At 31.6% G+C, this 23053-nt stretch overlaps 1 protein-coding gene across 1 annotated transcript in view; it reads right to left on the reverse strand.

The window, feature by feature from the left end:
* Positions 1 to 23053, reverse strand: part of LOC129227245 (WD repeat-containing protein 43-like) — a 48894-nt gene that overhangs the window by 21921 nt on the left and 3920 nt on the right. Inside the window, exons 3-7 of the mRNA XM_054861759.1 lie at positions 18916 to 19037; positions 17729 to 17843; positions 9196 to 9311; positions 6956 to 7049; positions 2801 to 2865 (exon numbers count right to left, since the gene is read on the reverse strand). Coding sequence (XP_054717734.1) covers positions 2801 to 2865; positions 6956 to 7049; positions 9196 to 9311; positions 17729 to 17843; positions 18916 to 19037 — 512 coding nt within the window. The remainder of the gene's footprint in view (positions 1 to 2800; positions 2866 to 6955; positions 7050 to 9195; positions 9312 to 17728; positions 17844 to 18915; positions 19038 to 23053) is intronic.

Raw genomic sequence — 23053 nt, forward strand, 5'->3', positions numbered from 1 at the left:
AATAGAAGTAATGTAGTTATTCTTATATAACTAATTGACATATTTATGCAAAACAAATGAAACCATTTGACATCCATTCATAGGGAGCTTTTCTCTAATCAAGAACATAGGTTTTAATGAATGAATACAGCATTTTAACAATAAAAAATAAAGATATTTACTTAAGCACACAAGTTAACTCTATTTTAAAAATGATTTCAGTATGTAACGAAAAAAAAATCTTAGATTGCTTCTTTAACAAACAACTTTGAAATGCAAGGGAAAAAAAAGAAAAAAAAAAGCAATTAGTTAATTTTAAAATATATAAAAGAAGAATACAACTTGGTTATAAAATTAAAGAATCACTTAAGTCTGAAGAAAAGAAAACCTTTATAATCTGCGGTGACAACAAATAGTATAACGGCAAAAACAAAGTTTTTTTTTATTGAAAGTTCAATTTTAGCAACTAAATTAAAAACGCGAAGAAGTAATAACTTTTAAGCTTTTATAGTATTAATTCAAAAACCAAAGATTTCTTCTTGAAATCGTGATTACAGTACGCTAATTACTTCGAGACAATGGAATAAAAGCAAAGGAGCTAAGGCATTAATGAAGGTTTCCTCTTTGCAATTGGTTGTTTATTTTACGTAACATTGAAAGCGTAAAAGGAAATTGGAAGCTAGGTAAAATAAACAACCTAACAGACACAGAAGCAATCTTAGGAAGTTCATCCTGCGGTTAATAAGTAAGATTCAATACTTTGACGTTGAGGAAAAAAGATGCACAAATATGCGGTAGTGTATAATCGCATCTCATTAATTTTCCGTTTTTTTTAAAACAGATAACTGGCAGAAAATGCCTAGGGAATTAGAGTACTTGATTTTGTAAAGCAAAAAAAAAATTTTTCTTTATAAAATAGATTTTTCCTGATTTTTTGTTATTTTTTCAAAATTCCCTGATATTTCCCTGACTTTTCCCTGATTAATAAAGTTCCCTGACTTTTCCCTGATCTGTCGCCACCCTGAGAAACAACGGTGTCATTGGTGGTGTTAAAAAAAAGAGGGAAGTAAATAAAAAACTGCAGCATTTGGTGTACATTTCTCACACAAATGAACTCCCGGTCTGACACCTGATAAATAAGATAGAACTTTCTGGCCGATTCAAACCCAAGCTGATGGCATGCAAAAACCTACTTATTTAAACCTATTATACTAGGTTACTCTGCAATGTATTTCCACATTGGCAAAAGAAAAGGAAAATACTGAAAATATGAGCACAGACCAAAAACACGTAATTGATAGCTGTGGTACTGTTTCAACTGGACTGTGCTCTCCCGAGTTTCGAGACAGCCAACCAGGGTCTATTATGTTGTCTAGGTGGCTCACAGCAGTCTACAGAACTCTTTGCTTGCACTTAAGTATCTCGAAATCCAAAGATGCCATCAATGTCACGCACTGTTTGTAATATGAATTTATTTGCCCATATGATTCGCCTAAAGAAATGACCGAATTATGCAAAAAGGATTTTAAAAAGTAAATAACATCCAAGTATTCACAACAATACTACCACAGCAATGGAAATGGACGAAAACCAAGGCATCAAAACATTGAGATGAATATGAATTGAATTAATAGATAGCAATTAAAAGAAGAAACAAGAATCGAGAAATTCGAGTTTTTAAGGTTTAGGTTCCAAAATTAAAATTCAGGTTAACAGAATACGACGATATGCTTGGTTTGATTATCAACCAATATCAGTCAACCTCAAATCACAAAATGTGTTTCGTCACAAGAAACTGGAATAAACATAGTATCTGAAACAGTTTTATAATCTGAAGTTCTCTCCAGTTGTGTGCAGTAAATAGAAATACTACAAAAATGGCATGTACTTTGCAGATGGTACTGCGCAAAGTTTTCGAATAGTACAATTTCAGTTTAAAATTTTATGTATACGCAATACGTAGTTAATTTCTGACGCACCTTGCATCTAAAAATGCATAGCATGTGACAAAACTACATAATTATGGCAGAAAAATATGGCGAAATCAAAATTTTTATTTTATTTAGAATATTTATTAAAAACGTTTAAAAAACCGAAAATTGCTAAAACTTCTACCAATTTGTGGCAATGGAAAGAAGTATACCACACCTCAAAATTTTTATGGGAGTTTAGTGCTACTAATGGCATTTTTTGGCTCAACTCATCGAAAATAGAAACATTGGTACTATTTTTACTAATTTTGGTTAAAAACATGAAAAAACAGCATTTGGTCGAAACTTTAACCCAATTGCGGCAAATCAAGAAATTGCACAAAAAAAATGAAATTTTTTATGTGCACTTTGCTCCACCAATGGCACGTTTTCTGCACTACCCATCATCGAAATAAAAAAAAGTTGTTTTTCGGCCCACCCTACTATTTAGGGGCCTGAAAGTTGCACAGGGCCCTAGAATCTTGTCGCCGGGCCTGGGTATGTGTGGATCTGTAGGAGCAACTTTTTAACAACTTGAAACTTAGAATTTCCAAAAAAAAAAAAAAATTGCTTTTTTTTTTTGATACACTCTAATAATTATATACTATCTCACAAGCTCATATCAATAAGCCAAATTTTATTGAAATAAGTCAAATCTCCCGTTATTAGATTTTATGTTTGTGACCTTAATTTCGGACATCAGTATACATTGGGGAATAAAAAAATGATCTTCCTCATAGCATGCAAATTACTGGCAGCTTAAAATACGTTGCATATTATTTAGTTTATAAATACATATGTTGACAATTTGAAAACATGTTCATAAGAATTTTAAAAAAAGAAAACCTTACCCATTGAACACATGTTCAAATATCTGCACTGATCCTTGTTTAGTTGTCACAGATAAAAGTAAAGGCTGAAAAAATATAAATTTAATTTAATGATTTAGATGAGAAAAGGTAATTTTATTTCAAATCATGATTTTAATCATTTTTTTTTTCTTTTTTGAATCATTAATTAAAACCAAACATTTAAAAGAAAAAACTGCAATTCAAATAGACCATTTATAAGACTTTGATACTTCTATATCACTAACTTAATAGGTATTGCCGAACTTTTTTGATTGTTAACATTAATATCTGGACTCTATCAAGAAGGGAGAAAAAAAACGAGACAAGTTTTTGAGTTATTTAAGGTTTTCAAAAAATTACACAAACAATTCACAATGGCACAATAATATACTATACATGTCTGCATGCATGGCAAAAAAAATCTTTAATTGAAGTCGGCAAAGTTATTTCAAAGAATTCTTTCAAATATGCAGTTTTTTGCATTCAAGAGATGCAGTTTTTTGCATTTTATATGCATTCAAGAGATTATGCACAGTAGCTAGTGATTTGTATAAAAAATGCTGAGCCAGACTTATCTTGAAGATTATGCAAAAGTTAAGTTAAAAAGAAGCTGCAAGTATCCGATAGAAATAAAATTTCTTAATGCACACGGACCATTTCCTTTGTATCTACACTGATTCTAGGTAATTAGCTCACCATTATGTGTCTGCAGTCTACCTGGAACTATTGAACATTACATATTTAACTGTCCTCTAACCAACTCTTTCCATTGCACTTACAATTCCAAACTTTCTTTCTCCAAAAATATAACACATATTCTATTTCATCCAGATTCCAAGCAAGAATATCCGTAAAATAATATTTTTATTCATAGCTCGAGCAGAAGACTAAATATCTAGCCTAATAACTTTGAAGGAACTTTTATTGCCGTTTATATAGCATTTCGCATATATACAGTGCTGGTAAAAAGAATTGCATCACCCGCGCATTTTCACAACAATGGGATATGTGAAAAGTTTCAATCGACCAATTAACGATGAATGCATGTGAAATTCTACAAATCTTTTGAAATAAACATTTAACAGTATGAATCCGATAATTGTTTACTTTATTTTCCCCAGGAAGCTATTTAAAAATGTAATCTTCTTCACGAAAATAATATCCATTGTAATGATTTTTTTTCAAGAAAGCTTCTTCTAGGAACTTTTTGACTTTCATTTCTGCCACAGTAATTCCAATATCATTATTATTATTTAGCAAGTTAACATATAAAAGTCTATTTTTCCTGGGACTACATGGAAGAGTGGTTTTTGAATCTTTCCGTAAACTTAGCATGATGAGAAAGGTAAAGTTGCATTGGTTTACAACTCTATACAAAGCTAGCTTACTAGCTTCTCTACAATTGGTTCTCATCTCCTGACTTCCCTTCTCATTTTTGATTCCTCAGACTTCTTGATTTTTTTTTTTAAATCGTAGTGTGTGTGTGTTTTTTTTTTTTTTTTTTTTGGTTCAGTAATATTTGCATACGCTCTGCTGCTTTTTTTTTCTTGTCTTTTTTTTTTTTTACATGCCATTCTTGCTTTACTTTAACTCTTTTTTTTTTTGCGCTGCCGATTTTTCCATAAAATGTAACCCAAGAAAATTCCAAATATGTGTTGAAAATAAGAGTTAATTGTTGCAAAAATTACAAGATATTATGCAATAATTTTTTTTTTAAATATACATTTCATTCATTTTTATTGAACTAAATAAACGTTCTAAAGATGCAGTGTTTGTTTCAAGTGATTACGTTCGTCACAATCAATATGTCATGTTCGTCACGATGATAACTAATTGTTCAAATAACTTAATAAAAATTCAACATTTTAAATGCATTCTATTAAGCTCTTGGGAAGAGAATAAAGCAAAATTTTTTTTTCTATATTCCTATAAAAAGTGTGAACGGAAAATATGACATTTTGTAATGAACGTAACAGGACATTCAACACTGAATTCAAATTAGGCTCGAGAAAAAAATTAAAATTCAAGGAAAAAAATTAAATAAATTAAAATCTCAAAATGTAAGCAATAACTGAAAAAAAAAATATTTACATCGAATGTATGCTTAAAAAATTACAGATGATGTTTCTTGAACGCTTTACAGTTAAAATTTACATATTGTTGTTGATCTTCAAGCCGTAATTATTCTACGCACAGCACCCATCTTGAAAAACCTTTTACGAGATTTGAAAATTAAGAATGTTATCTCTAAAATTATGTACAATACCAGGGTTCGCGTTTACGCGCTATAGCGGGTTTTTTACGCAAATTCGCGGGAAAGGGACGCAACTTCCGCGAAAAATCGGGTCCCAGGGACCCAGAAAACCCAAAAGATAAGAAAGAGAAAAAAAAGGGAGAAAATGCTAAAGATCTACTTAGTAAATGCTTTTAAGCTTCAAAATGACCAGGAGAATCAACAGAAAAGGACTAAAATGACCCTATCTGTTTATCAGCTATTCAAACACACCCCAATTGTGGACCAGTCAATGGAATTTTAGTGATAAGACTGGAGCTTACAGTGACCTCCTGGGCAGAGCTCAGGGAGCAAGTTCACAAGTAGCCCATTGTACTGTATTCTAAGAATAAGCTTTCCCTCAACTTTTATCTTGAGGAAATTCCTAAAAACAGAAATGAAGACTAAAAATAAGAGAGGTTTTCAATGCAATCTTCAGGATTAATACAAGACAATTGTACAGTAAAAATATTGCAATTTGGCATTCATGTAACCAGAATTACTTTTGAAAATCATCACTTCGCATCCCCAATAAAAAGAGGGGAGAAAAAAAGTGGCGAACATTTTCCAGATCGCGCTAAACACAAAGAGTTCGGAACTTTACATTTTTCTTGTTAAATTGCTTATGAATACTTGAATTTTATACAAAAGCACTTTAAACTTGTTCTTTTTCTAATAATTGATCTCTTTCTGATGGGTTATTTTTATTTGGACTTGCAAAAGTCGGGTATTAATCGATCGCGCCATTTTCAAAAATAGAACAAAAACCAAAACAGATATTTTGAACGAGTCAAAATAAAGTCAAATATACTGATTTAAGATTGCAAATGAGCAATTTTCACACTCATATGAGAAAATGTTTCGTTTTTGCGATCGCGATTTTTGCGTTGGGTTCATTTGCTTGCGATTTATTATTATTATCTAATTGCCAATGATAATTGGGAAGGGGGGGGGGGGGGGGGGGGGGGGTCTGTTTGCTCTTTTCGCTAAGAAAAATTTCCAGGAAAACAAAGGTTAAGGGAGTGCTTTTTGCTTGATCAATCAGAGGCGCTTGTTTTATATTTTATGGTAAAACCCATTTTTAAAGTAAATTTTGAGTTAATCTCATTGTAACGGACCAAATAGTTTCTCACATAACTAAGTCTTGCAAGTGTATTATTTGAAAATAATTTTACAATGATAAAATCACAAAAACTTAGGGCAAAAATAACCAATTTATTTTATTTCATGCCCCCCCCCCCCAAGTATAAATATTTTTATATTATTCATTTACACACTAAGATTTTCTGTTTAAAATTTAAGGGACTCATTTTTTCCACCAAAGGACCCAAATCTATTTCATTAATGGGTCCCTGGGACCCAGGTTACGGATAGTTGAGCGCGAACTCTGAATACATTAATATAGATTGAGTTCGAAATTTTGGCCTGCTGGTTGACATTTTCGTGGAATGACCCTAAAATATTATTAAATATATTTAATAATCTATGTTTTTTAATCTGTTACATTATACAGATGATAAAAAAGAAACAAGGTTAGACACAACTACTGTTTACAATTAAGAAGGTAAAACACTCGCTGCTTCAGAAAAAAATAATAATGATGAGCTTAAAAACTAAGAAACACTTGCATTAACTTACCTTAAACTTCAATACATTATAAAATATTAATCATATTTATCTGTCCCTGCCTTTTTAAAAAACATACAAGTGAGATATGAATAAATTTGACTTACTGTGCTCATCACATTTTACAAGAACATGAACTTCACCGAACACTTTATAAATATTTATTCATCACAGTATTAGCTAACAAGTATTTATATTGTTATAAAATTTTAAATGTCAAAAAGAGTTCCAGTTTAACAAATCTATACATTACAAACCTTATTTTCTGAAGATCTGGAAATTTCCATGCTTTGTGGCTCACTATTTAAGACAAATGTTGCAATTGGATTTTTATTACTTTCTTTTAAACTCCTGCAAAGTAAACATCATATCATTCATAAAATAAACAGTGAGCACAAATTTTTGTGAGAAGGAAAATGAAATGGATGAACAGCCTAAAGAAAATTAAACTGCATGTAAACTTTGTCCCCCACAAAGTGAAACATGCACATCATCAAGTAAACAAAGTATTAACACATTAGCAGATGGATTCTTTAAAGAAAGGATGTAAATATTTATAAGAAGCTCATACATACATGCATACATATTGTCGCCTCAGAGCAACAATAGGATATCTTAGTGATATTTCTGGGATTAGATGTCTTAGTGTTGCTCTGAGGCGACAATATGTGGACAAGTTTTACATAAAAGGAAATATCCAACTTTGTTAAGAACAAATAAACAGATTACTGAATACATGTGTTTCATGTTTGGATGTCTTTATATACAAAAGCCTGCAACTTTATACTGCAAAGGGGGTTCCATGGAAACTCCGAAACATGTGTATTCAGTAATCTGTTTATTCGTGCTAAACATCGTTGGCTAATTCCTGTTATTCCTTTGGCACAAATTAAGATTTACATAGTTTAAAAGCTATTTGGTTCAACTAAAACAAATGGAAGTGTTCCTTTTAGGTTAGTGTGAACAGTAAAAATTTCAATTCCCACTGCTCAGTGGCGCACACAGGAATTTTGCAAGGGGAGGGTCCGAGATCGAAAGCCTCATTTTCATATTATACCCCAATACGTCGTCAAACATATTGACTTGATTTTGTCGATTCGCGTGAACGGAAAACGGTAAAAAATAAACTATTGAATAAATAATTAGCATTTTGTAATGAAATATACTTAAACAAATTACCAAAAAGCAAAATAATTTTAAGCTTTTACTTTTCTTACAGTTAAGAAATGGATTCAGCAAAGCAAATTCATCGTTGTAGAAGCACCAGAAGTTCATAGAATCTCATTTTAATCTATAAATACAAAACTAAAAACATTGTTATTATAGCGTGTTAATTTATAATCACCATACTGCTTCTTTTAGGTCATTTGTTATACAAAAAGTGCATAATATTTTTAAAAATCTTTTAGCATAAGGATTTTATTTTTCCATTTATTAAAACTGAAATTATTGTTCGCTTTGTTTGGAAATATTTTATGTACAAAATACATAGAATCGAAATCAATCGGGGGAAAAACAACAAGACTTATGGGAGGGGTCCGGACCCCCTGGACCCCTCCCTTGTGTGTGCCACTGCCACTGATAATATAAAAAGATTGACAGTTCACCACACAGATATGGTAAGTAGAATCGAAAAAGAGAAAACCTGAAAAATCTGATGATTGAAAACAGAGAAAAGAAACAAAATATTAAAAAAAATAGAGATTATAGGGAGGCGACATCAAAATAAAAATAATCAACTCTGAAGCATCCTAAAAAACTTTGTCCCATTCTTTTTTTGGGGGGGGGAAGGGGGTCTTCTTTCAACATTAGCCAGTCTATGGGACAGAATTAGCACTTTCAAACACACACTAAATCTAAATATACACATATAGATAGATAGATAGATAGACATTTCTGCACAAAATGAGATGCTTTTGAGTAATTGATAGTTGTATCAAACTATGACTGTTCAACCTTCCACCTTCATCAAGTAAAAAGTCTCATTAAAGGAATCTACAAATATAAAACTCTAAGAAGGGTTATTTATGTAGTAGCTTTTTCAACAAAAAGTTAGAGATTGAAAAAGGAAGCACTATTTTTTATTTCTCTTTTTAAATATTGCATCAAGATCAACACTGTATTGAAGTTTACTAAAACAAGGTTGATATACTTTTAAAAAATAGAAAACGATCCATCAGATTTTACTCAATCAATAAAGTTCTCGCCCTATTTCTTTAAAAACTCAACTTTATTCAGTTGCTTCTGCTTTCAGTGGTAAAAGATTTAATGAATAAAAATATTTAATGAATAAAAATAACCAGGATCCAACAAATACTAGATGTAAGGTCACCCAAGCAACTAATAAACTATCTTGGCCACTGAAACTTTCCTATAAATACATAAATGATTTGCCTGGTGTCTAAAACCTGGTAACTCAGATTTTCTACTTTTTGTTGTTGTTAACAATAACCAATTTGTTTCAAACTTCAAACAAGAAAAAAAAATAATAACTTACCATGCAGTTATCCTGTTATCATTTGCTGCAGCAGACAGAAAATACTGAGCACTGGCCGAACCATCAACATAAATTGGTAACAACTTGAAAATACTTGAATGTTGTGGGTTAAACTTCTAAACAAAAGGTTGAAAAAACACAATCAAATGAGGACCTTTGCATATTTAAACAAAAATTTCATATATTCTAGCAGGGTTTTTAATCATTTTGAGGCATGAAAATTAAGTACTTTTAAACACCCTAATCAATTTTGACATATTTATCGAAAAAATGAAACACAGGGATGAGAGTAGTCAGAAAGCAAAAACAAGGAAATCCAATTTTGTATTGCAAAAGCATGTGGAAGGGATGAAAGGCAAAAAATTGAACAAAATAGTGACTAATTTACCAACTTTAAAGCAGCAATGCAATTTTTACCAAATTACAATTCAAATATTTGGGAAGATATTACATTATGGGACCCCGATTTTAGTATTCTGAAATCCAGAAAACCTGGAATTTTTTTCCTTTTCTTAAATATATATATATGTAATATGAAAAATCCTTTGCTAGGCCTTTTCCGTATTAAGTTCTGTTCACTTATATGTCAACTCATATGAGTCACAGACATTATTTATTACACACTTAAATGCTTCTCAGACCATATATGGTTATGTTCTGGGCTCAGATGAGATTCCCCTTAAAGTACCTACCAGACACTTTTTTTCCCTCCAGACTTAAGCCAGCCTCTGTCTGCGGTGCAAAGCCCAATAATATTTCGTTATTGCAATCTGCTCCTCCTATATAGATCACGTGAGATCACATGATCGAGGGATAATTATCTGTAATCTCTTAATGATGTTCCCTATATAAAAATCGTGGCACAACTAAACAAGTAGGTTAGTTAAGAGAAGTTGCTGCTGTTATATTCTATGTAAAAAGAAAGATGTGATTTGTGAATGTAGCTTTGTCCTCTTCCTACGTGGTGGATTATCACGGCACAACACTGCAACAAGATTCGTAATAAGAACCGAGCGGCGGTTCTTACAAGTCGGTAGGATGATAAATGAGGGCAGAGCTGTAGCATTTTAAAATTTTTACAGCATTGAGTGATTTGCGTAAGATAATACCATGCTTCATCCGCAAGAGGATTTTTTGCTTCAAGACATCGAAACAGTGTCTTTCGGAGTTAACCGCTAACAACAGTGAAACCACTTCAGAATATCCTAAGAAAGAAAAAGAAATTTTAAGTGCCAGATGGAGACCAGAGATCATTTCAGTGGAACTCCAGCGAAGATTTTTCCGAGTGTTGGTGCTCAGCGCATCTGTTGAATGTGAGAGTGTGACCCATCCAGTGTGCGAAAACATCATTAGGATCCACTTGCTGGTGATAAATTGTGCCACCATATGGTTTACTGTGATGATCAGATGAAAGGGGCCTCGCTCGTTGAAAGTTCGATTAGCAAGGATCTCTTGTGTGTTTTTTTCCCTTTCGTTCAACTGAAATCTTGAGATCAGGCTGGTGATTGAGTTACATTTGTTTTTAGATTTCGGAATATGATACTTTTACTTTCTTGAAATACGTATTTTCGTTCATATTGTGATTTCTAGGGAAAGGTTTTCATGATCTCTGTGCATTAATTATGGTTAATATGTATAATATTTATCGGCCAAGCTCTTTAAAAGGCTCATGCCGTTATGGTAGTATTTTGTTTGGTTGCCAAAAATGTTTCATGTAATGTAAATGTGTTTTCTGTTCTGATTTAAAGTAAGATAGTCTCTTTTGTGGTACTATTTTTATATGTCTTTAATTTGTAGCATTTGTTAAAATTTTACTAAATAATTTGAATATGAATGTGGAAAGTAGAAGAAATGCTTTAAAGTTTGGTGAAATTAGAGATAATGATATTGCGTAGTGGCAAAACTAGTCAAAACCTTGAAATAGAAAATGACCCAGAAATAGTCCCTTCTAATAAAAATAATTCAAAAATGGAAAACAAAGAGTCAAATCGAAAAGATGTTGAAACTCAAGCTGAGGTACCGCCTGAATTAAACGTAAATAACACAGATGCGGAATGCCAAACTGTTACTGAGAGAAAACAAGAACTAAATTTAGCCGGGATTTCTGCTTCTGAAAATGAAGCAAAACAAACAAATACAGGTAGCAATCCAGAAATCTTATTGTTTGAGCCAGAGTTGGGAATAAATTTTTCAGCTTGGTTAGCTCATTTTAACCAACAAACGAACCTAAATAAATTAAACGATAGCTGGAAGTTAAAAAATTTTCAGAAATTTATTCGCGGATCCGGCTTAAAAATCTATATTAATCAATGTTTGTGTTGCACTTCTTTTCGCGAGATAATAGACATTTTTGAGGAATATTATTTCACCCCGATGAGTAGTTTCACAGATTTCCAGAACTTGAGATTCTCGGGAAACGCCAAAGAATTATTCTCTTATTTCACTGAAAAAGTAGAACTGGGGAGGAAAATAAATCTCAGTAACAAACATATTCTAGAAGGGCTCTCAGATGGGTTGCCGCAACAAATTAAACCTTTTCTGCTAATTAAAGACCCGCAAACTCCCACAGAATGGCTTCAAGTGGTCTCTAAGATAATTAACGAGGTACCACATGAAATGTCAAAAAATGAATTTAAGACCAAGACACAACAACCAAGTGCTTATAGGGGACCTACCCAATTTTATCAAAACTGGGTACCGCAAAACCAAATGCAAAACAATTTTCGGCAAAATCCTAATTACGCTTACCAAAGTAGAAATAATTTTCCACGAAATAATTTTAGTCAACAACAGGCCAAACGTCGTGTTTTAAACCAAAACGAGGAAAAGAACGCCCGTAAAAAACAAACAACACATTATACACTGGAGCTACCTCCTAATCCTTGTAAATTCTGCGCACGACGAGGGATTATTAACGCATATCATTGGGGACAAACCTGCATAAATAAACCAAATACCTCGACGGTTGAACCATTACTAGAGTCCCCGAATAAGGATAAACAATTTAGGGAAGGAGAGGAAAATTCAAATGAAGCATGACAATTACTAGTGCCCGGATATATAGAAGGCGAAATAATCTACAAAAGTGAAAATAAATTATATAATGAAAATAAATTATATAATGAAGTGTACACTAAAAATAAAAGAAACTCGAGTTTATTACAAAAGATTTGTTTAAATTTAGATACAGGATCAAAATTAAACATTATTCCTAGTGTGATTGCAAAAACATTAAATGTCTCGATTGAAGAAAAAACAATTGTGAATATTAAGCAAACCCAAGGAATTCTGACACTTAACCGAACATGTACGCTCCACCTTAAAGTTGGTAATATCGTTAGACCGGTGGAATTTTTTATTCTAGACACCGATTTACCATAAGCCATATTAGGTTTAAAGAGTTGCATTCGATTTCATTTAGTCATTGACTGTATGAGACGGGTCGTTATGCAGGATCGGAAAAAACTGATCACTTTTTCTGAGTCCGTGCTAAATGATTTGTCTTTGCACATTTTGCCTGAAATCAAGGTTAAGGACAGTGAAAATAATGATCCTGGAAATGAAAATACTAAATTAAAGAAAAGTAAGCGTAGGAAAAAAGTTAACAAAACTAAAAAGAAAAAATGTTTTAAGGAAAATCGAACTGAAAACAGCATAAAAAAGGCAATTAATAGCACCAGTAAACAAGAAGGAGAAAAAAAGAAAATTTGGAGAAGCGAAATAAATGATCCTCTTCATTTTACTAAGGTTTCTGTATTGGATTGCGGGGGTGGAGGCCTACGCTCACGTCAGTCAATCAACGGGGAATCGGAAAACGGAGAAAATGCGGATCTGAAAGAAATGCTCCAAAATTATGACGATATATTTTCGATAAATAGGTATGATGTTGGAACTATTAGAATTGAACCACAACGGGTAAGGTTAACATCAGACTTACCGGTGACATTAAGGGCATATAAAACGTCCCCTAAACAACAGGAAGAAATTGACAATCAAATTCGAGAATTGCTAAAAGCAAAAATAATAAAAGAGAGCTCAAGTCCTTATAGTGCACCTGTTACACTAGTTTTTAAAAAAGACGAAAATAAAAAAAGTCGATTATGCATAGACTACAGGAAATTGAACCAAATTACAAAATCAGATGCAGAACCATTGCCCTTAATAGAAACACTCATAGATAAATTAGGAAAAAGCCGATATTTCTCAAAATTAGACATGGCGTCGGGATATTGGCATATACCCGTACATCCCCAAGATACAGAAAAGCTTGCATTTGTCACTAACAGTGGCCTATATGAGTGGAATAAATTACCGTTTGGTTGGAAAAATTCCGGAAGTATTTTCCAGAGAACTCTGCGCCGAATTCTGACAAAACAAAAAATTAAATTTGCAACTAACTATTTTGATGATATAATTATTTTTTCTGAGACTCTTACAGAACATTTAAATCACCTTAAACAAATCTTTGAAATGTGCAGGACAGAAAACATCAAGCTAAAAGCTTCTAAATGCTCTTTTTTACAGACAAAAATTGAATTTTTAGGTTATGAAATTTGTAACGGAATTGTTACCCCAGATAATAGTAATATTGAAGCTATTAAAAAATTGCAACCACCAACCAATGTCAAATCTCTTCAAAGATTTTTGGGGTCAATAAATGTGTATCACAAATTTATAAACAAGTATGCGACTATTAGAAATCCATTAAATCGTTTGCTGAAAAAAGACACAACTTGGCAATGGACAGATGAATGCCAGGAAGCATTTGAAGTTTTGAAAAATTCATTAATTTGTAAACCTATTTTAAAAATATTTGATCCTAGCAAAGAATGTCATATTTGTGTTGACGCGAGTCAAACTGGTGTGGGAGCAGTACTGAAACAGCCTGATGATTCTGGTACCTTACATCCTATAGCTTTCCATTCCCGCTCTTTAAAGGATTATGAAAAAAATTATGGAATTACAGAGCTGGAATGTCTGGCTGTAGTCGATTCTTTGAACAAATTTCATCACTATCTTTTGGTCGAAAAATTACCATACATACTGATCACGCCTCGTTAGTTTGGCTCAAAAATGTAAAAAATTTAAAAGGACGTTTGTTCCGATGGTCCTTGTTATTAAGCATGTATGACTATGATATTAGGTACACGAAAGGTACCATGAATTTTGAGGCTGATATGCTCACTAGAGACATACCTAAAAGTAATCTAAAAGAGGAAGATGCAGTAACAGTTACTGGAACCCAAGCTTCACATCTACTGCAATTGGAGGAAATTAAAGAGGCTCAAAAAAATGACAATTTAACGGGTAATTTCATTGAAATCAATAATATTTTATGCCTGCGTAGAAAGGGTTTTACAAGAATTGTTGTTCCATTCTCCTTAAGATATAAACTGCTCAAAACTGTCCATGAAAAATTTGGACATCCAGGAATTCAAAAAACAATTAATTTACTTACGCCTGTTTACTATTGGCAAAATATAACAATAGACGTAACTAATTTTAACAAGCATTGTCATACGTGTCAGGTAAATAAAAAACCTCGGCAAAAAAGATTTGGCCTGCTACAATCCATGCCTCCGGTTGAAAAAGCATTTGATCTTGTTGCAGTAGATAGTGTAGCTGGTTTCAATTACTACAATTCCACTAAAAAGTATATGACATTAATCATTGACCATCATTCAAGATATATGTGGTCTTTTGCGTCAAAGTCAATTACTTCTGAAACATACATTAACTTTCTTAAGCAAGTCTTCAGCGTACAAGTGCCTAAAAGTATTTTGAGTGATAAGAATCCGGCATTTACGTCTTCCCATTTTAAGAAGTTTCTAAAGCACAATAAAATTAAACAATTGTTAACTACAGCACACAGACCAGAATGTAATGGCAAAGTGGAAAGACTAAACCAAACAATTGTCACTCGATTAAAGTGTAAAGTAAATGAAACTTCTAAAAAAGTTCCTTGGCCTAAATTGCTGGAGCAGGTGACTCAAGAATACAACTTGACTCCACACTCAGTAACAAAGTTTCCTCCTTCATATTTAATGTATGGTATGGTACCATTTGAAAATCCAATAAAAGAAGACATATATCCTCCGGTCGAACAAGCAAGGAAATTGGCAGTTGAAAGAACTAAAGAATACCACGAAAGAAATAAGATATACTACGATGCAAGATTTGTGGACAAAACTTTTAATACAAATGACACTGTCATATATGAAGAATTCAAATACCCTAATTCTCGTAAACTGTCTCAACCATTCAGTGGACCATATAAAATTCTTCAAAAAATTTCAGATGTTAATTATGAAATTAACAAACCGAATGCGCATACCAAGGAAAAAACACAAACAGTTCATATATCTAAACTGAGAAAATATAATGTACCGAGCAACTTCAAGCTATCTCACGAGTGAAATAATATTATTGTTCATCTTTGAGCTAAAAGAAGAAAGAATGTGGACTACATATGTTGAATTATGTAGAGAACTTACAAAAAAATTGAGCATTACATAATTTATCCTCAAACTACAATGTCATTTTAATTGTACTGTGTTTTTATTAGTAACTGTAGTGTTATTGTATAGGTAATGTGTATAATGTTATAACATTTCAGAAGATTGAAAAAAAAAAAAGGAAAGAGGTTGCAGATAATTTCCCGTCTTCATTTTTTTTCTTCTTCAATCCTGTTGTATTCTTTGGGGGAGGGGGGATGTAATATGAAAAATCCTTTGCTAGGCCTTTTCCATATTAAGTTCTGTTCACTTATATGTCAACTCATATGAGTCACAGACATTATTTATTACACACTTAAATGCTTCTCAGACCATATATGGTTATGTTCTGGGCTCAGATGAGATTCCCCTTAAAGTACCTACCAGACACTTTTTTTTCCCTCCAGACAAGCCAGCCTCTGTCTGCGGTGCAAAGCCCAATAATATTTCGTTATTGCAATCTGCTCCTCCTATATAGATCACGTGAGATCACATGATCGAGGGATAATTATCTGTAATCTCTTAATGATATTCCCTATATAAAAATCGTGGCACAACTAAACAAGTAGGTTAGTTAAGAGAAGTTGCTGCTGTTATATTCTATGTAAAAAGAAAGATGTGATTTGTGAATGTAGCTTTGTCCTCTTCCTACGTGGTGGATTATCACGGCACAACACTGCAACAAGATTCGTAATAAAAAACTGAGCGGCGGTTCTTATATATATATATATATATATCCCAAAATCTTTTTCTTATTTTGTGCTCTGGAATTTTGAATGGTTACCTATTGAAAACACAGTATTTACAGCCTTTTTTTTCAGATGCCATGTGTCATGTATAGGAAAGCAAAATTTCAAGAAATTTTAAGGCAATAGTAAAAAAAAATCTGGAAAAATTGACTTTTCACAAATTAAAATTTAGTTTAATCACTATATTTCCTTGGAAAACATAAAAAACTGTTAAATATTTAAAAACACACATGTAGTTTCATATATTAACAGAAATATACAAAACCTATTCGAAAAATTAGCCAATTGCTTTCTTTGCCCAAAGCATCAAACATTATGTAAATTATTCTAATCATGATTCAACCATTAATTTTGAGAGATTTTTGTAAATAGTTCAACTACTGTTTTTGACAGAAATTTCTCTTTTATTTTTTTGTAAATTGAGAGGTTTGCAAACACATAGTTGCTTTTTCTTATTTTAGAGCTGCATGCATTTTCTATATGCAATGTACACCCATTGAATGAAAAATACAAACAATTTTACTTATAATATAAAAAAAAATTACTTTCATTATATGAAAAAACATTTTCACTTATTAATAACATTGAGTCATTGTGGGAAAAGCAGCAAATACTTAGGTTACAGGGAAATTAAATTATCTTACAGCTTGCATTATCAAGTTTTTTATTTTCATGTAGGATACTGAACATAAAAAACTAAAAAATTTAAAAAAAAAATGGAAGGTAAATATTATAAATCTCTGACTATATTATTTTGTGCCAAAATTATTAAAATTTTCCATCCCCCCCCCCCCCCTGTGAAAATGAAATTGCTTAGAAAAAATGGTAAAAACATTTCCCCCCAAGGCTAACGGGATTTTCATGACCATTCCCATAATCATGTGCAAACAGCATTTTTTTTTTCATTTTTAAGAAGGTTTGTGGCTGGAAAAGGGAAAAAATAAGGAAAACTTTGCAAAATAAATACAGAAAGCTAGAAAAATCTCATTTCTGGAAGCAAATTTACACCAGATCTTGATGATATAGCCAGAGCAATTAGGCTCAATAATTGCTCACTAAATAAAATATTTTATAGGTTTCAAAAAGCGGATTTCCTGAAAATAAGGAAACCCTTCACGCATGTAAAACACTCCTTTTAGACACATGTGTTTGAATGCTTACACAGAATACAAATTTAAGCTTAGTAGTTAATAAATGTTTCATATATAAACATGCTAGAAATAATAGTTATAAAAGATGACTCAAAAGTTATTAGGTATGAAAACATGAATTGAAATTTTAAATGCTTACTTTTATTAAGGTTTGATCCAGAACATTCCACCAGAGTATATTACAACCTGCAGTTAATAAATTATTCTCATCAATAGCACAAATTGAATAAACAGCATTGCCTGTTTTCCATTTTCTGCAATAAAATAACACACGTTAACGATGTTTATGAAATGACAAATGCTATTTAAAGGAACATTAAATACACTCACTGTAAAATTTTATACAGCTGATCAGGGGTCGAACCAGGGTTTATTTTTCGGGTCCCCATTTTGTAAAAAAGCAAAATATTTTTGTGAATTTTCTTTATATTTTTGAAAAGGAAATTATTGTGAATTTCGGCACCCTTTTGCACAAAACGGAATTTCGACTTAGGCAATGGTTCTTGGAATGCATCCCTCTCGTAAGTCGAGACCCCACAGTACACTCATTACTCAGCAATTAAAATATATGAAACATATATTTAATACATGTACAAATCTGTCATGTAGTAACTTTTATCAATGCGCAGGGCTGGATTTAGGGGAGGGCAGGCGGGGCTACTGCCCCGGGGCCTCCACAACAAAGGGGCCCCCCACAATAAAATTTTTGCAAAATATCCTAACTTTCACAGGTCGAAAATATCGGATATATACATATATATCAAAGTATTGGATATTTTCGAAAATATAATTATCTTTTCGAACCCTGATTAGGGGGCATCCACTCCTTCGTTGCCCCGGGGCCTCCACACTTTCAAATCCGGCCCTGTCAATGCGTTTTTTTAGCTGACATGACCAGGTAAAAATAAAAACATTCTTTAAAAGCAATATAAGATTGAGTGCAGATTCTGTTCAGCAAAGAGGCTCCAAAATGCAGATTCAATCAAGAAACATATGCCAGACAACAGGTTGAACACCACCAGATTAAAGCAATATTAGTTGAAGTTTTCATAACATTTACTAGACGTGTTTACAGGATGGATATCTTAAACTTACTTTCTTTTCAGCATACATTAAGCACGGGTTTGAAAGAATAGCAATTGTCTTAGACATTGAAAGGCAAGCGAAAAAGTTAAGAAAATTTGGTTTTGTGATACAGGCCAGCAAAATTTTAAAGCAATAAGAACAAACACAATAATTGTTTAGAGAAATCTAATAAATATTTTGTGAATGAAAACTAAATAAAAATATAAAATATATTAAATAGGCCTACTGCAAAAAACTTACGACTTAATTTTTCCATTTGCAATATCCCAAATTGCAACAGTGCTGTCGTTGGAGCAACTAAACAAAGTTTCTGCTTCAACATTCCAGCAAAGATCATTTACAATGTCTGAATGTTCACTTACCTAAAATATAAATATGTAACATAGTAACAGTATAAAAGAATATCAAATAATAATGAAAAGAAAAAACTTTTCCCCCAAAATACATCATTATTACAAAATGTAACTTAAAATTATATGGTTTCTTTCATTGTTTATATCTAATATTTCATTTTACATTTTAATTAATTTTAATGGAGATAATTTAGCATTAACTGTTTTGCTCATTTTCCTTATGTTAGCTACTTGTACATCATAATATGATTCAGAAATAAAAATATATGAATTAGTCGCTGCACAGTCGTTAGACATTTTCTTTTTTTCTGACTAACATTTAATATTTAATAAGCACTTTTAATATGAATTAAAATTGTTGCATTACTAATAATTTTGAAAATATAAAAGAATATATATTATATGACTCTGATCCATTAATGATGACTTAATACATCATTAATAATATAGAAATAACTTTTTGGTTACTTTTAACAACAAATGAACATTATAGGGTGGTCCAAAAAAGGCCCTTTTTAAAAAATTCCTAATTTTATTGGTCCTACTCCCTTATTTGGTTCCATCTGAGTAAAAAATAATTATTGTGAAGTTTGAGCTCATAATTTTAACATTTAGAGGTAGCTCAATAGCCTCAAAGTTTCGCATTTTACCATTTTATGCCATAAATGCAGATAGAAATAAAATTGACGCTAGGAAAAGTATATAATTTAATTAAAATTGCCAGCATTTTGTAAGTTAAAAATAGTTAAATAATAATAATATTTCAACAGTTATGTATATGGCTTTCCTTAGTACACATTACAAACTTTGCTTTTTACATCCGGAATAAGTTCTTCAATGTTATGCGTCAACTTGCAACAAGAATTGGAATTATTCTTCATTGCGTGTCATTTTTCTGTTAAACTCTTTTATAAGGGCTATACCTCTTTCAGCACTATCATTAACCGCTGAAATTCCTTGAATAATCCTTTTTGCTTTCTTGAAATCCTCCTGAAGCTCCCAGATTTCTGGATCTACGTGAATGAAGGTATCAGGTAAACCCATGCTTTGAAAAATGAAATTGACCCCTTTGTCACAAGTTCTTCAAATTTCATATCCATAAAATGTTTTAGCAAAATCTTAAGGCGCTTCACCACATTATTTTTCTTGTTTACTTTATTCATCGCCTTCACCATCTGTCTTTTAATGAAGTGTGGCACTTTATTGGCAAAAAGGGCAAATGCCACGAGCTCTTCTGACATACAACAGGTGATTGGCAAATTTCTATGTTGCAGTTTTGCTTATCTCTTCATTAATCTTTTTATACTTCAATAAAGATTTCATTGAAATCGTTATACCGTGCATTTTGAGGCATAGGAACTGTCATCCAAGCCTTTAAATATACACGTACAACAAATATGCATATTTTTTGCAATCCCTTTTCTTCTATTGACGTGATGGTAAATTGACCGCTAAACATTAATATTTTGAAACAATACAAAATTTTGGACATCCATCTAGCATGATGCATAGCCCCAGGTGCTACAAATTTGATACCATGTGGAGGAGCTTTACCGAGAAATATTAAGCATAGTTCAAGACATTCTCGATAATCATCTCTCGCTTGCGTGTCATGTAGTAATCTTTCAGCAAATATATATATACTATTGTATCATCCTTTACATCTGTCACTTGTGCTAAAATGTCCTTATTGTTGATGCCAATGATGTATTTGTCTTTGTCTACGAATTCCCAGTAGGCCTGGAATCGTTTAAAAAAGAGGTACGTCTGGTGTGGAAGAAAAACCCAAACATTTATTAAACACGGCACCAATAATTAATTCCATAATGTGATGTCGACATAGAAAATATAGTAACCTTTTCTTTAGTTTTTGCTCTATTAAAACTTGGGTACCCTTGCTTTCCCCGGTATTGACACTCGTTGTGACAAAGCACATTGCAGAAACTTTGTCAGTTAGGCCCCCAGTCCTGCAAAGCTCACCTTCTTTATTTATTTTTTTTTTTTTTGTGTCATTGTACTTCAGTTTTTTTTTTAATAACTTCCATTGTTAATAAAAGTTTTTCTAACTTGGGCTGACAGTTATGGAGTCTTTGTACGGGTATTCTGGCTTTCTACCAAAATTTTGTTATTTCTTCTATTGTATTTCTTGAAGATTCTCTTACAGTTTTCTTTAATTTAATATGGTTATGAAGAAACATACCCAATGCGATACGAATAAATTGAAGGTATTTTACTACCTGTCAGCTCACTTATGGTTGAACTAAGAAGATAAACCTCTGATTTTGATCTAATTGATGTATTTGCCATGCTCAGTTATTTTAAAGTAAAGAAACATGCATTTTAAAAATAATTGCAAACTGACATTCCAACAGTGGTGAAATCAAAACCAAAACAATTAAGAATACATACATAGGCAACAACAAGTTGAAAATTTATTCGATCACGACTGTTAAAGGAATAGATTTTATGTATTTACTTGTTTTTACAAAAGTATTTTCATAATGGCTATTGTTAAGTCTCTATATAAAATAGCAATTTTATAAAGCAATTGTTTTCTTGTTAATAAAAATAGCAATTGTATTTTACCTTAGTGAGGTCAATGGTCATGTGCGTTCTATTCAGCAATGATGAAAACTTTATCTGCGTTGAGCTACCTCTAAATATTATCGAAATGTTTTCAAATTTTGTCTGATTTATTTTTTAATACATTGGAACAAAATGGGAGGGTAGGACTCAAAAAATTTTCATCTTCGAAGTTTTGGACCATCCTGAACAATATTACTATATGATTAATATAATCTTTGTGTTGAAGATACCATAGTTGAAAAAATAAATATCGAAATATCACATTTTTAAAATAAATATTGGATATATATCATAACATATATCTGCAAACTCTGCTGATAATAAAAATCTGGTAAGTCAGCTATTAAAATAATAAATTATCCAACGTTTTTTGCACTAGATTCATTTAATTTTCAAGCAAAAGTAATTTGTTATTAAGTGTGCAATTATCGAAATACTCTTCAATTAAAGTAACGTAACACATGAATAAATACTTATAGCAACCCTGAACAATTAAAAACAAATGGTCAGTTTTCAAATGAAAACAGAAAGAAACTGAGAACTTGAAATCCATTGTATATCTGTATAAAATGCAGTATTTTTAACGTTTTAAGCTGTGTAAAGTTGTTGAACTAAAGATATATTTTCAAAAGATGTTACTTTTTTTTAATAAAATGGTTAAAAAAATATATCAAGTCAATCTTTGGGGGGGGGGGGGACCTACAAAACAGTACATTAAATTTTTCTACAATGGAAAGATTACAGAAAATTAAAAAAAAAAAAAATACTTCACTTCCAGAAACCACTTAGCATGAGAATTTTAAGAAACTATTAAAATTGCTCTTGAAAACATATGTGTATTTAAGATAGAACTAAAAAGTAATTAAAGTCATTTTGAACTAAGTTTTCAAACAGTATAATAATTGTTGCAAGAATAACAAGTAATAGTGAAAGAATAGAATATTTATGCAAAACAGATGAAACCATTTGACATCCATTCATAGGGAGCTTTTCTCTAATCAACAACATAGGTTTTAACGAATGAATACAGCATTTTAACAATAAAAAAAAAATTACTTAAGTACACAAGTTAACTCTATTTAAAATCATTTCAGTATGTAATGAAAAAAAAAATCTTAGATTGCTTTTGTAACAAAAAACTTTGAAATGCAAGAAAAAAAAAAGCAATTAGTTAATTTCAAAACATATAAAAGAGTACAACTTGGTTATAAAATTAAAGAATCACTTAAGTCTGAAGAAAAGAAAACCTTTATAATCTGCGGTGGCAACAAATAGTATAACGGCAAAAAACAAAGTTTTTTTTATTGAAAGTTCAGTTTTAGCAATTAAATTGAAAATGCAAAGAAGTGATAACTTTTAAGCTTTTATAGTATTAATTCAAAAACCAAAGATTTCTTCTTGAGATCGTGATTACAGTACGCTAATCACTTCAAGACAAC

The sequence above is a fragment of the Uloborus diversus genome, chromosome 8 (genome assembly GCF_026930045.1).
Source record: "Uloborus diversus isolate 005 chromosome 8, Udiv.v.3.1, whole genome shotgun sequence".
NCBI classification, from domain to species: Eukaryota; Metazoa; Arthropoda; class Arachnida; order Araneae; family Uloboridae; genus Uloborus; species Uloborus diversus.